Source organism: Ictalurus furcatus, chromosome 22 (genome assembly GCF_023375685.1).
Source record: "Ictalurus furcatus strain D&B chromosome 22, Billie_1.0, whole genome shotgun sequence".
Classification (NCBI taxonomy): Eukaryota; Metazoa; Chordata; class Actinopteri; order Siluriformes; family Ictaluridae; genus Ictalurus; species Ictalurus furcatus.
This window is the reverse complement of record NC_071276.1, coordinates 15,944,349-15,960,233: the sequence shown is the minus strand read 5'-3', so window position 1 is coordinate 15,960,233 and position 15,885 is coordinate 15,944,349. Positions and strand designations below refer to the sequence as shown.

Here is a 15,885-nt window from a genome sequence, read left to right as displayed (position 1 = left end):
ACCAGTCTTTTCCCACACTTCAACAAAGACACACACGTACACATACACTCTTAAGTTCTCAGTCACTGCTGTAATGGTTCCAAAGGCAGCTCTGAAGCATTGTGCCTCCAAATTTAAGAGAAGAGTGTGTGGAAAGTGGAGCTCTTAATAAAGTTGGAAGTATTTAATTTTTTTTTTTTTTTTCCGGCTTTCCTGCCCACCAAAAAGAGCTGTGAAACCTCAGAGACAGAGCTCCACAGAGCTCCCAGGCAACAAAACCTTCCTCTGTAATGCATCTCCCAGAGTTGGCTCTGTTACTGAACCAGCCCTTGCTGCTAATCGTTCCTGTTTGAACAACCTCGTGGTCATGATGTGTAACAGATTTTTGCTTCTCAACCAAGGAGAACTTGTGAGGACTTGAATGAAACCACTTATTTCTAGCATATTGCTGTGATGATTTCTGTTGTGCTGACTTTTTTTCTACGTTACTGTGCAAGTCTTCCAATGTTCATCACAATTTTTGTAAAAATTTCCCCCCATTTTCTTCACAATTTAGCTCTCCCCTTCTGCACCTTTTCAAACTGCTGCTCCTGCTGAATCACAGGACAGCCTAAAACACTTGGAGGAAAGCTCTATGTTCTCTATTCTGTGTACATGAGCTCACAGACACCCATAACTGGCTAGTGTTGTTGTGATTGACAGGAGAGACAGAAGGATTCTGGATGTCGGGATTCAAACACATTACAATGTTATGGTGATCACGTTTGAAGGTGATATACCACTGGGGTTCTCTTTGCTTGCATTTTATTGGCTACCAGGTGCTATGGTGAGAAACTGAATTTAACCAGTCAGGATCACACATTTTTCCCATTTCTGTTTGAAAGCTGCTAGCCACCTAGCTACAGTCTGAGCTCAAGAATATCGAGGAGACAGCTCATGAAGTGCAAAAGGAGAAAAGGAATGGCCGATATGGTTGTATACAATTATTAGCTTGTTATTATAATCGTGTTCAGTTTAATGAATAGTATAAAGGTATTTTTTTTCATACTCCACTTCAAGACCAAAATGCAGCATTTACCAACTGATACTGACCTGGTATGTGCACTGACCATGCACAAAGGTGATCTTTACTTCCCTGCATCTCACTGATCTTTCTTCATGACTAGACCTCTAGCAGGATGTGACCTACCTGTATGCGGGTTCTGTGGGTTAAGCTTTGATTTCCTGAAGCCTGGCTGTCTGGGTGTGTTGGGTTTGGGCCGAGTCCTGGTGTGGGTGTATATGGGAGGTTCCAGCCCTGTGAGAGATTATGAGAGCAGGGGAGAGCACGGCACTCCATTATGAACTGATGCAGCGTGGGGCCACTGTCACCATGTGTTTCCATGTCTGGGTTGGATTCTGTTTTATTCTGGGAATATTTCAAAAGGGACAGCAGGTGAATGGACAATGGAAAGCTGCGGTAGGCCTTTTAAAAAATGGTCAATCATTTTGAAGCTGTAAGCATGTGTGATTGGTGATTGGTGGGTACTTCATTATTGGTCCTATGAATCTGGATGAGTTCGGTATGATTTACCTGTTCTGAGTTAATCATTTTGAGGGTTTGTTGTTTTTGAGTGCAGTCCAGGATTTCTAGTGCTTGAAACCACAAGTTCATGTGTGTGTACCTTTCTACTTAATGTATATTAAATGGCTACACAAATATACTCTAGGCCCCTGGAACATGTGGTCAGTAGCCTACAGGGCTCTTCTTCTACTACAGTATGCAATTCATCCGTGCAATTTTCAAACAGAATGGCAGAATGACTGGTCATATGGAGTTATTTTGCTATCAAAAGTAATCGTATGTATATGCAGCTATGAATCCACAGAAATTTATTTCAGACGTTTTTGTCCATTAGGTTCGACAGTCAATAAAAATGTCCCTATTTCATATATATATATTTTTTTCACCTGTAGATGAGTGACCAAATTTATGATTGGTCTTGGGACTGAATAACTGAATGCTGCAAGTGGATTTCTGTGATTATTTTCCTGTTAAACCACAGATCTCTGTGACCATATGTAATTCCAAGTTCTCCAAATGATCCTCCAAATGATCAACTATTAACAATATGTAGGACATGATCTTTCATAGTGTGGGCATGATCGTAAACCCGTCCAATTCATAAGCCTGCAGTTGGGGTTGTAACCTATTAGATTATTCTTATAATCCAGCTATGCACGAACAAACCACATTTAACGTATTTACAGCATTTTTCTTACAGTTTTGTCACTTTTGCAGTCTGGTATTAGGGGTCAGAAAAGACCCAGAATCAAAACATATTTGTTCAGCTGCCTTCTTAAATATATGACTATTGAAGATATACATACCTCTGTCTTGGTGAGCATTAATCAAGTGGGTTCTTCCTCGCTGTCAGGTCAGCCATGCAAGATGCAAATAAATATCTGGCCCTGGGATATGAGCACTGGGCTCTTCGTGTGGTCATCTGTCATTGGTCAGTTCCATTACGCCATGGCTGGGATGTAATATTGTCCTTGAGTAAGGGAGGACCAAATGACCTGGCCATTCAGGTGACCTTCTGCTAGAACAATGTATTTTCTTTGTATTAGGGGTTTTCTCTTACAATACGTCTTTTGATCCAGATCAGATCAGACACCTGAGAGTCCTGACCCTGTCATCCAATCCTAGTCTATTGTGTGCTTCAGAAAATATGATTATTGTTTAATCCACAAAGGCATCTCCTTCTCACTAAATTCTGGTTTGCATCCAAATGTCCCAATAAGATCTGATCAGCTGATTTTTATTAAAAAGTGTGAGTCGTACTATACTTCTGCATGAGCCAACTACATTTCCAACTTTCTTGCATCAGCAGCCAAAAAATCTGACTCATAACTCGAAGGAGGTGAGGCAGTAAATTGGACTAACCATGTCACCTCTGAGAAGAGTGTTTCATCTAAAGATGCTGCTTTGTAGAGTGATGTGCTTGATTACTTTCAATCTAAGGCCTGTTGTTTAATGGAGGACAGAGACCCGGGTTAATGGAGCTTGGAGTCATGCATATGCCACCTATCAGAGTGCAGGAGATCATCTTCGCTACAGAACCAAAAGTCCAGGGGGGTGGAGCTGGACCAGATGCAACTCTTCCTCTAACTCTAACCCCTAATCAATAAGACAGGCATGCAACAATGCAACATAGAACAGCTAACACACTTATCCAGAAACACTAGAGCTGTCTCCACCTCCTGGACTTTTGGTTCCGCAGCAAAGGATATGTGGAGTGTAGTCTTTATTTATCTATTTATTTATTTAAATACTGAGATTCTTTATACCATTTTGCTTCATAACCACCAAACAATTGCCCTGTCCTTGTTTAGTAATTAATACATCACAATGTACATCGCCAGTCAAATGCTTGAATGCCTCGTATTAACATTTCGAACTTAAACCCTAAGAATCAAATTCATTTTAAGTACTCTAGAATTTGAAACTCCAAGTAAGAAATAGGTGTATGTAAACTGAGGAATGTTTGTGACTTTGTTGTATTGGGAAAAATGTAGATCTAAAAGTAAAAGGCTGATCTTAATCACTCCAAATAGGCCATCGTCTTACAGTTGATGCTAACACGGTCTAATATCAACTTTAAGACAAATCTAGGATTATTGTAACTTACAGTCTTACGGTAACAGCTTCACCAAACAAGTACACTTGCCTTTAATAAAGCACTCATTTAGAGTCTTGTTAGCATCTGAGAGTGGAAGATGAAGAAGTCCTTAAATACAAATATTTAGGGATTTGATGAAACATTTGCTTAAATTTTCCTTATTTAATTGCCAATTGTGGCTAAACAGTAATAAAACATTTTTTTTTTTTTAAAACTCAACTTCAAAAACATTTGATTACCACTGCCATGTTGATATATACATTTAAAAAAAAAAGTATTAAAAAAGTGTCATTTAAATATAAATAATAGGTCGAAAACAAACAAATAGGTCAGTGTCTAGGAATAATCTCAAGCTAAAACCCTGTTAGAGAGGATTCAGTGACTCAGCTTTTCTGATATCCACAAACAGTGAAATTAACTTCCCCTGCAGTCTCAGACATAAAGGAACCAAACTGTACTTTTTCCTTGCTCTTGAAGTAGTACCATCAAGGGTACATCTTTAATGACCACTAATGTAATGGTAAAGTTCTACTCTATAAGCTAATTAAAGGCACCACATACGTAGGTGTATGTAAACCACGTACAACTTCCCAGTTAATAGATACATACAAGATACAAAAGATGTACCAACCTTTGAAGGTACCAACCCAAAGACAGTTTGGTATCTTTTATTTCTGAGTTCATTCAGTACCAGTACAGGGAAGACTCTTCCTTGTATCTTGAGGGATGGCGGGTCAAGTCAAACCATGCTAGAGGCTCGAAGGGAATGTGGTGCAGAGTGGGATTTGAAAAACTTTTGTGTTTGTTTACAGGATCCTCTCAATTTCATTCCCCTTGATGAGCTGAACCCTCCATCCCAGAGGGGCAACATCGAGGCAACTGATGGTTTCCGAGTGCTAGAGGAATCCACGAGGCACAAATCCCCTCACATCACATCATACACCAGGATTAAGGGCAATACTGAGAACCAGGCCCAGTCCACCACTGCTAAATCCAGGGTGAAGGATTTGCTCTCGCAAAAACGACAAACAGTTCGGGTGGATGTAGTTCCTTCAAAACCCTCAGAGGACATCATCGACCTGGATTCCTCGATTGAAACCAAGCATGTAAATAACAACCATGTGCATCCACAGTTCCTTGACCTAAACCTGACAGAAGAGGACCTATTACCTTCAGGGACATTCATCACGTCTGGATCTGCCACTCAGGGCCAAGGCCTCACGGACTTCCTCAGCCAGAAAGGCCAGAAAAAACCAGAGGACCATCATAATAGATTGACACAGCAAAGCACAACAAGGAGTTCACCTAAACATGGTGATCTTATCACAGGATCCGATGGCAAGAAGTATCGAATGTTGAGAGGCGCTCCGGGACCTGCTGGGAGTCCAGGGAAAAGAGTGAGTCATACCATAGCATCAAAATGATGATAAATGACATGATACATTTTTTTATGGTACTTTTGTGATAAAACTCAAGGGGAACGTCTCTGCCAGCTATAGGTAAAAGATTGAGTTCATAATAGTATGAATGTCCAGGTCACCAAACCTGTTCCTGGAGATCTACCTTCCTGAAGACTTTAGCTCCAACCATAATTGTGCCCACATGACCATCTAATCATTGCCTTAAGAAGTTCTTGATCAACTAAAACAGATGTGTTAGATTTTGGTTTGGAGATGAAACCTGCAGGAAGGTAGAGCTCAAAGAAAGAAGGTTGGTGACCACTGGTCTAGCCTTACTGCTTTATCTGTTCTGTGCAGTACAGCTGGGTTAAAACAAGCAGGCATTCTGATTCTCCAGTGGTATGTGAAATCTTTACAGTATTATCTATATGGGGAAGTATATTAGCTGCGATATGCCTGTCTGTCAGTGAACCATTCAAATCAGGTTGAAAAGGAAATGAGTAGAACGTCCTTCATGTTTCATACAGAAGGTAATTATGGTCATGATTAATCACTACTCTCTTAGGGATTTTTCAAGAATTGGCTATATGTTGGCTAGCTAAGGGTTCCTAGCTTGCTAAAGAAGTTCTACTTGCAACTGTCTCTGATAAGAAAACTTTCTGTTGTTGGGTTCCACATAGGGTTTCCTGAAATGAAAAGAGTATAGAATGGCATTATTTTTAGCATGTTTTGACTTGATTTAAACATGCTTTGACTCGTTCGAGCCCTTTGATTTTTTCTTCAATATTTTGTTTAGACTCCAGTAGGTTTTCTTCCTTTTCAACCCAAGTTGTATTTTTTTAATATTTTAAATAGGGAACGCTGTTCAGTGCCAAAGCTGGGGCACTAGCCAAAAAATACAGCTACAGATGATTACATCAGCGATTTACCAAATTACAGACCGTAGAATATTCCTTAAAGATGTGACTCATCTTATCTTGTCTCTAGTCCAAAAAAGAAAGTTTTTTTTTTCTTTTCTTTTTTTTTTTAAGGTTTATAGCTCTAGAAACATTACTCATTTCTGAGATTGTGTAATAATAATGCAATGATTATTGTGTTTTATACTTAACTGTTGGCAAATTTACCCTATTCAGCTATGGTTTTCATTTGAGTTCATACACTTCAATCCTGCTACTATAATGTGTTTTTTTTTTTTGTCCCCTTTGAGAACCCATAAAGTTTCTATGTATAATCCTATAGCACAGGTTTCCCTTTCAGAAAAATACCCCTTGAGAAATCTAAAACTTTTCACCATTAGAAAAAAAAACACTCTTATAGAACTGTATAGCAGGTTAATGGACATAATTTATGTCATTATAGGGTTGTGCCGGGACCAGAGGATACGTTGGATTTAAGGGAGACAAGGTGAGAAGGAACATCTGTGAGGTGAAATTATATCCATCAGAGCCTGAATCTAAAATCTAGATGCATAGTTTTATGTTACTGACACTTTATCGTGAATCTGAAGCAGTTGTATTTACACCACAGTGGTGTTGAATTCTCAGTCGGATTGATCAGAAGGTGTTGATTGATTCTCTAGAACAGCAGCTCTGACAGTAGTGCAGCTGCAAATCACAGGTTTATATTAATGTATTTGTTCCAATGTGTTATTGTTAAGTTGAACCTTTTTAAGTAACGTTTATGAAAGGAGTCTCCGGTATCAGCACTTAAGTTTTCAGTAAGTAGGTTTTCAGACACGGCAGAGTCTTTAGGACCGAAGACTTTGCCCTTTCTTAATAGGCATTCCACAATAATAATTGTAACTATAAATGGATAAAAAGTCTGATACTTTAATTAATAAAACATTAATCAATAGTGAATTTGTATAAGAGGGATACAATACTTCAGGACATTAAAAATTAATTCAAGGTACCACCCTGATGTTGATTGTTTTCCTATAGTAGCACGTGTTTTATTGTTTGTTTTGGGTCTAAATTCACCTCTTTTGTCTGAAAATTCTGTAGTAAAAATAAGTAGTAGAAAATTCAGCAGTAGAAAACATGGTTGTGGAAATTCAGGATATGGAAATTCAGCAGCATAAAACTCTTGACCTCAGAGATTGAGTCCAATTACATATAGTCTTGTTTGCTCTTTCTGAGAATCCCACATGTTTGTCTTGGATTTCCACACCCTGAATTACTACAGCATGAATTATCACATATCGAGTACTGAATTGTCTACAACGTGAATTTTTTCAAAGAATTTAGTTCATTCAGACCCAATATATACAAATTTCTACGATTTTTAATAAACCTTTTTGGAAGCATCAAATTATGTATGCTTGCACTGTTAATTCTGAATGGAAATCATTTATGGATTGCCATTGTTACATTTCCAAAGGGATCTCGAGGAGAAAGAGGGCGAGAAGGTCCAAGGGGTAATCCAGGACCTCCGGGACCGGCAGGATTACCCTCACTCTACCTATGGCGCAACACTCAGGAGGAATGGGCTGCATTCATGGTACAGCTCTATTCTTTCATTCCCTCATTGTCTCTCTGTAACTTGTGAAATGTGATAGCATTGGAGAGTGATGGCTACGAGCCAGGTCCAGTGTTAGAACGTGACACCAAGACCAAAAAGTTTCCCAGTCCCACTTCAGCCATAATGGCACCGCCCTGTATGCACTACGAGTGACCGAGTCATGGCTGCATCCCTGCTGGACTATTTCTGTCTGTAAATTCGAACTTTTGCCCAGACCACAAGTCTGACTTCCAGATAGATGCCTGTAATTGGAAACAGTTGTGCAGTTTTGGCATTGTGTTCGTCTTGTGTGGTTGTGTCAGGTCTTGTTGATTCTTGGTGGATCAGGAGCTCAATGGGAAAGAACTAACAAAAGAGCACCAATCATCCATCAACTAGCTTATGATGGTGGTTGATTTCATTATTGTGGTGCCTTTTAACTTTTAAAAACTCTTTAGAAAAAGCCTTTTTTTTATTTTCAATGTTGAATCTAAGAAACCATGCATTTAACTAGTCATAAAATGTTAACCTATCTCAGGCAAAAATATCTACATTTTTACAAGGTTTCTTTGCTGACAATGGCTGCATTTCGCTCTTAAATAAATAACAGGATTTAAGGACATGAAGGACATTCTAATGATTTACTTCAAATGATTAATTTCACTTTTTCATTTAATTAATTGATTCACTCATATGTAATCATTTCCTTTCAGTCTATAATTTTGGTAGCGTGGTTGTACTTTCAAAGTCACCTCGTCAGTCAGTATAAAAATATCAATGAAAATAAAGAAAAATAACTTACTAAATTTTTCCCGTGATCTTCAGGAATTTTGAATGATGCAACTTCCTGTCGAACATGCGACTTGTGGAATATTCCGCATATTTCATAGGAGTGAATGTGTTCAGGTAACATAGTTGAGTGAAACTAAAATTTTCATAACCTTTAATGGATGACTCATTTAAAAAAAGTGTTTCAAGCATGAGATGTTATATACACATTCATGCAACAAAAAAAAAAAAATCATATGAATTTTGAAATACACTATTTAGCCAAACAGTATGTGGACACCTGACCGTTGAACATCCCATTCCAAAACCACAGGCAATTAATATGCTTTTATAATAACCTCCACTCTTCTGGGAAGGCTTTCCACAAGATTTGTGGGAATTTGTCATTATTCATCCACCAGAGCATTAGTGAGGTCAGGCACTGATGTCAGGTGGGGAGGCCTGGGGTGCAGTTGCTGTTCAATGGGGCTGAGGTCAGGTTTCTGTGCAGGACACATGAGTTCTTCCACTCCAACCTTGGCAAACCAAGTCTTCATGGATCTCGTTTTGTGCACAGGGACATTGTCATGCTGGAACTGGTTTCGGCCTCTTAGATCCAGTGAAGGGAAATCTATAACACACAAAGACATTCTAGACATTTCTGTGTTTCCAACTTTTTGGCCACAGTCTGATGATGACAGTTTGATGTCCACAAAATTTTGGCCATATAGTACATTTTACAGATTAGATTTAAAGGTAAAGTGTAGTTATAATTCTGTGTATACATTTGATTAATGTTTTAAGTTTTTTATCTGAAACATGCACATACAGTAGGTTGTTGTAAAGAACACTTCACTGTTTTTAAAATTTTACATACATATTTGTAAATGTAATATCGGTGAGAAACAGAAGGCACCCCCAATCATGGACTACCCATGATCACTGGGAAAACTTTCTTTTCCCAGTGATCACTTTCGATTTGATTATTTATGTGAAGAATTGATTGCTCAAGAATTTTAAAGGCTTCAACATGCTGCACCGGGGAAAATGTGAAGCACTGTATGTTCACGCAGGTATACAAAAAACAACAAAAGTCAGGACGGTTATGGTAATGCTATGTCTGGTTGGGTTTGTTTTTTTTTAAAGCATGCTTTTGGCAAAGATGATCTGTGTAATTGCCCGTGTATTGCCTAATTCCTGCATGAAGTCATCGCTGTATCATGTAGGCTTTTGTCTTGAGCCCGACATCATAGTACAAAAAAAAGCATTATAATTAGCCTCTGTGGTTCAGGTTCAGATTCGTGAAGAATTATCACACTTGTTGTTTTTGTCACACTTGTCGTTTGTTCTCTGGGATCTATTTCTGGCATCCCATGCGTTTTTATGCATGTATGTATGTGTACGCCTGTAGACTTAACATGGCCATGGTTCACCGGTATTGCGGCAGATCTGTACACTGAATGCTCGGCTATTAGCAGTTAATTAGCTGATTCGTCACTGGAGCATAGTCCACCCACAAGCCTAGAGTCTGCAGTCTGGAGTTTACCCAGAGTTCTCTTTCTGAAAGGCCACAGTGTTGCAACCCAAAAAAGATTTTGACAGACGTGTAGATCATCTCTCAGCCCCTCTGGGTGAGCTAACGCTAGGGTCCAGCTCTCCTGGCAGGTCTGAAGCACACCTTCACCAGGTCGAGCTGAACCTGAGCCAAGACAAACGTTGTAGAGAGCGGAGGCAGCCTGGGTGGTTTAATGAGTTTAATGTGTCTCTGTGTGGACTGTGTGTGTCTCGGTGGATGTGCCTCCACTTTTCGCTGTCTGATATTTAATCCGGCATGGAGATCCTGTACATTGAGAGCTTGAGATTTCATCACAGATGGCGGTACGGCTGAGGTACCTTAGTGTGACCAGAACATCCGGTGCTACACGGTCGACTACAGCATGTGAATTTAACAAGATCTTAAAACTATACTTTACTCCAAAACACTTCCTTATATCAGTTTGGTCTGTTTTGCAGAGAACTTCATACTACCATTTGCTAATGGCAGGATGGCCTGTAAGTAACAAAAGCTCTGAATCCATCATTTAAGTTTCTTTTGGTAATTCAGTCACTGTGTGCTTTTTTAATTGAAATAATCCTCCATACAGAGAGAGACCGGGCCTCCTGGACCAGTGGGGGAAATGGGAAGTCCAGGACCACCTGTGAGTGCTTTCATACGATGAAATACACCGTCAACAGTGTAAAGTGTGTTGATCATGCAAATAACCTGCACTGAGGCAACTTAATAACACTCACCCTGCATGACCTAACCAACTTCCTCTCACTATATCCTCTTTGTTGCTATCTTAACACCTGATACATTACTTCACACTAGTGTTCACACTAATCCCATTATCCAATGTCACCCAGAAGAGGATGGGATGATTCTAGTTTCTTCCCATATCGTATCAGGGAGATTTTCTCCTCGCTAGTGTCACCTCTGGCTTGTTCATCAGGGATCTAACTCTCCATCCAAATTTCTGTAAAGCTGCTTTGTGATAATTATTATTCTTTTTAAATGATTACTATTATTAAAAGCGCTATACATCTGAATCAATCTGTCTTGAAGGGGATGCCAGGAGATCCAGGAGAGATGGGACCTCCAGGTCGACAAGGTGACATGGTAAATAATCGCATTCTCTCATCTCCATGTTCATCCTGCTGGAACTATTTAGTATTTGCTAGGATTGAACCAAGCTGTATTTGGACGTGCTTTTTTTCCTTTCTTTTCTAGCTTCCTTATCTTGCATTGTATAGACTGCCGTTATGTTCATTAATCAGTTAGAGCTACTGTTATGGGATAACAGGATTAGCTGCTGATAGATGGTATTATACAAATGAGAAAGGTATTGCATGCAGTTATCAGACATACAGTGCATCGTATACTGTAGATAAAATATAAAAGGAATCCTGTCCTAATATGATCATACATTCAAGGAGCGGTCAAATAGGGAGTATGAAACATGGCATAATTATTCTATTATTTTTATGTTATTATAACAGTGGTATCATAATACAGGTGATTCTGCAATACAAAATGAATTGCGACAAATTAACCTGTGATACATCATGGTCATGTGTGTAATTAGTGTGTCAGTAGTGTAGAATAACTACTGCTACTTGAAGCTGCAGGATGTAGATAAAAACTTTTGCACAGAACTGATCGGCTGATTTGTATGGATCACAAATGATTTTAAGGGGTTAATTCAGTTTGTAGTCATGAATAATAATGGTGATATTCTATTTCCATGTCATTTTTTTGCCCCACCCCTTTCTGACAGGGCGACTCGGGGCCGAAGGGTGTGCGTGGCCGAGCAGGGACTTCAGGAAGAGACGGAGATAATGGGCTAGATGGAGAACCAGGTTCTCCAGGAACACCTGGTCTGCAGGTGAGGGGAATCAAACTCATTTATCTATATATACACCTATAAAAGCATATAGATCAGAACATAACTGTATGTAGTGTCGTTTCATAGCTTTTCATATTAAACTGTTAGACCCAACACCTTTATGTGCTTAACATGAACCAAATCACTATCAATGCATTACCGAATCATTCCAATTACATGTTTCCTGTCTGATTCTGATATAAGGGTCTTCGGGGGTATAAAGGAGAATCAGCTCCCCCTGGAGACAAAGGAGAGCCGGTACACGTTCAGACATACATTATATTGCATGTTACGTCCTCGAGCCAAATGTCTTCATTATGTGACATGGCTTCTTTTGTGTGAACTTTAGGGTTTCCCAGGAGCTCCAGGGCCCAGGGGGGATAGAGGAGAGGCTGGATTAAAGGTGAGATTATGGCAGATTATGCTTTAACAGTAAGCAAGTTTAAATTGGACAAAATGCGAAGGATTTTTAATGCAAATGCCAATTATATAGTATCTGATATTGTCTTCCTATTAAATCGGACAGGATCATAGATGATGGATTTTTGGTATTTCACTGATACAACCCCAATTTCAAAAAAAGTTGGGACGTTGTGTGAAATTGAAATATAAACAGAATGCAATGATTTGCAAATCTCATAAACCCATTTGTTATTCACTATAGAATACAGAAAACACATCAAATGTTTAAACTGAGGAAATGTACCATTTTAATGAAAAAAAGGTCATTTTGAATTACCTAAACAGGTGTTACAGCTGTTTATTTTTAGTAACACTTACTTTTCCAGCCTTTTGTTGCCCCGTCCCAACTTTTTTGAGACGTCATGCGGCCATCAAATTCAAAAATACCTTATTTTTTTCCTTAAAATGGTACATTTCCTCAGTTTAACTATTTGATATGTTTTCTATGTTCTATTGTGAATAACATATGGTTTTGCAAATCTTTCTGTTTTTATTTAAATTTTACACAGCGTCCCAACTTTTTTGAGGTTGTAAAAACAAGAGAACAGAGTCATTACAGGTTATTGGCCTCACCTATGCTAGATAACTATTCTAGTATGTCGCTACAAACTGTACCCTGTACATAAATACGACAGTTTTACTTAACATGTCTTGTTTCTGCTGTCCTATTCATTAATTTTGTAGCATTGTAGAAGAAAATTGTTGGCATATTAAGCTGAGCATGCATATTCACACCCAGTGTGATAAGTTTCAGATCCAGCATGTCCCCCTATACCCCATACACAGTCGCCTCTGCAGTGGTACATCCAAAATGTTGTATATCATTGATTGAAATTATACTTAATGAGCAATGTTTATGAAGGCTACACAAACTCAAATAACCACTCTTTACAACCATGGTGAGCAGAAAAGCATCTCAGTACACGTTGAAACTTGAGGCACATGGGCTACAACAGCACTCCCTACAACTGGTTCCACTCGCTTCCACGAAGAACCGGAATCTGAGGATACAGTGGGCACAGACTCACCAAAACTGGACAATTGAACACTGGAAAAAAAAGCAAACAGACAATGTTTCTCCAATCTTCAATTGTTTTTTTTTTTTTGTTTTTTTTTGGTTTTGTTTCCAATCATCTCACAAGAATCAGCTAGACAACTGATTAAATTGAAATATGTTGAGTGTATGTTAGGAAATCAGTGTTTATAAGCGTTACTCGATTTTAAAATGACCATATTGGTTGTTAGAGTAGCTAGCTAGTGATTTTATTAGCAACACTACTGTCTCCTAATGTTTATGTGTAGCTAGGGTAAACACTGAGACAAACTATTTGATCATACAGAACGTTTTACATGTGAGAAAAGTGTTAACTTTGAAGAAGTTTTATATCTGACAAACATCTTTTGCTTCTATTTGTTTTCTGTTTTGTCTGATCAGTGGATTGTTCGTGAGTAATGCTAATCCAAGCACAGTTGGTAAGAATACTCTTTTCAGTCTAAAGGCGGACAAAAAAAATTCAGCAAGCAATAGTGGGTTAGTAGGAAAGATGAAGGCCGCCAGATTGAGTCAACTTCCTGGAAGGTGTCATGTGGGTTTGGTGGGAGGGAGCAAGGATGCTTTCCCCATTTAAGTAGACTAGCTTCATTCATTATAAGTGGAAATTCTGACCGTTTTACCAAATGATTACCAAATGAAGCTAGCATTTTCCAAATACAACGTTGTTTCAGATGCTTGCAACCAGCTGACAGAACTTATGTAACTTGACATGTGACGTATGGTTGGCAAGACAGCTTCAAGGAGGCAGGACTCTCTAGATTCTCTCTATGTAGACTGGATCAGTAGTACTTTTTTCACTTTTGGTTTTTCAGCTGTCCATGGTGGAGCTTCTTGCAGCTCTTCTCTTGAGCTTATTGATATCTTGCTGTGTATACCGCCACCTAGTGTACGGATGTCCAGAATTTCAACATCGCTGATCAGTCAATCAGTTAGTCTTCTAGGCAAAAATCAGCACCTACTGCCACCTTGTGGACTAACCAGCACTACACATTCTCTAAGAATAGAGATTAATATTATAATTTAACATGGCCTTGTGTTTGTGACTCATGTTCTCTCTCAGGGTTCAAAGGGAGAAGTTGGGTCGACAGGCTCTGTTGGTCCTCCAGTAAGTAAACCTATGATTATTGTATGATAATTGTTTTATTTCATCAGGTAATATAGACCATTTTACAAAGGGAAACTTTTATTTATTTATAAATAAATACTTAAACTCAATTTAAATACTCATCTCAGAGGAACCTGAGATGGTTGTTGGTTCTCCCAATGGGTTTTATTTTTCCAGATATCATCCATCTATTTTTCCATACATCATCACTCCCTCCAGCTATCCATATGTCTGTCCATCTATGCAACCATTCATCCATCCAATTATCCATGTGTGCATTTGTTCATCCTTCCATCTCCTCCTCCAGCTATCCATCCAATTTTTATTCATCTATCCATCCATTCAACCATTCACTCATCATACCATTATCCGTTTATCTGTCCGTTCACATATTTTCATTTACACAGCCATCTCTTCCTCCACCCATCCATCCATCCATCCATCAACCCAGACATCATCTACTATCCATCCATCCATCCATCCATTCATCAACCCAGACATCCATCTACTATCCATCCATCCACCCATCCTTCCAACTATACAACTAATTACCAGTATGCAACCATTAATTCATCTGTTATCAGTTCATCCATCAGTCCTTTGCTCTATCTCTTCCATTTATTCATCAGTCCATGTAGCCATTCATTCATCCAACGCAATATCCATACATCCATCTTCATATGAATTATAAATTATAGGGCCAAATGTATGTGGACACCTAAATAACACCCATATTTTCTTGTTGAACATCCGATTATAGATGTATCCACCCTTTGCTGTTATAATAACCTCCACTCTCCTGGGAAGGCTTTCCATTAGATTTTGGGGCGTGGCTGTGGGGATTTGTGCTCATTCAGCCACAAGAGCATTAGTGAGGTCAGGCAGTGATATTTAGTGAGGAGGCCTGGCACACAGTCAGCATTCCAGTTCATTCCAAGGGTGTTCAATGTGGTTGAGGTCAGGCCTCTGTGCAGAACACTTGAGTTCTTCCACTCCAACCCTGGCAAACCATGTCACGTTTAGTGTACAGGGGCATTGTCATGCTGGAACAGGTTTAAGACACCTAGTTCCATTAATAGGGTATTCTTAATGCAAACAGCATACTAAGACATTCTAGAAAGTGTATGGGTGTGATGGTCAGATGTCTACATACTTTTGGCTATCTTATCTTTCTGATGCGTACTGTGTCTGTCTCTGCTTTCTCTCATTAGGGCCCTATGGGTGTCAGAGGAGTTGAAGGGCTTTGTGGACCACCTGGACCACCGGTGAGCTTTACATTTAAACTCATGTAGGAAGAACATTCCTATTTAACATTTTTATGATGAGCAAGAGTATGATTTCTTCCACAGGGGGATCCCGGGCATGATGGGAAACGTGGTCCTCCAGGATCAATGGTGAGATTTTTTTTTTAAAAGTCATGTGAATCATACCTGTCCACTTGCTTTATATGATACAAATTCCATACGATCACTGCTCCTGCTGATTTATGTGCGTGATCACAGGGAGCTCCGGGGGCTACAGGGATGGTGGG

The 15,885-nt window shown here is 39.1% G+C and overlaps 1 protein-coding gene across 1 annotated transcript; it reads left to right on the top strand.

Annotated features, from left to right (window-relative positions):
- The first annotated feature begins 4,385 nt into the window (after nt 1-4,385).
- Nucleotides 4,386-11,695, top strand: LOC128599312 (scavenger receptor class A member 3-like). Its single transcript, XM_053610826.1, has 7 exons — nt 4,386-5,038; nt 6,401-6,445; nt 7,421-7,540; nt 10,322-10,360; nt 10,453-10,506; nt 10,914-11,053; nt 11,626-11,695. Exons 1-7 carry the CDS (start codon nt 4,388-4,390, stop codon nt 11,693-11,695), a joined length of 1,119 nt encoding a protein of 372 aa, XP_053466801.1. The 5' UTR covers nt 4,386-4,387.
- The last annotated feature ends 4,190 nt before the right edge of the window (nt 11,696-15,885 follow it).

Coding starts and splice junctions, on each gene's coding strand:
- LOC128599312 (XM_053610826.1), top strand. CDS start 4,388: ATGCTAGAGGCTCGAAGGGAATGTGGTGCAGAGTGGGATTTGAAAAAC. Junction 10,361..10,452: donor TGCTAATGGCAGGATGGCCT/GTAAGTAACAAA, acceptor TCCTCCATACAG/AGAGAGACCGGGCCTCCTGG. Junction 10,507..10,913: donor TGGGAAGTCCAGGACCACCT/GTGAGTGCTTTC, acceptor TCTGTCTTGAAG/GGGATGCCAGGAGATCCAGG.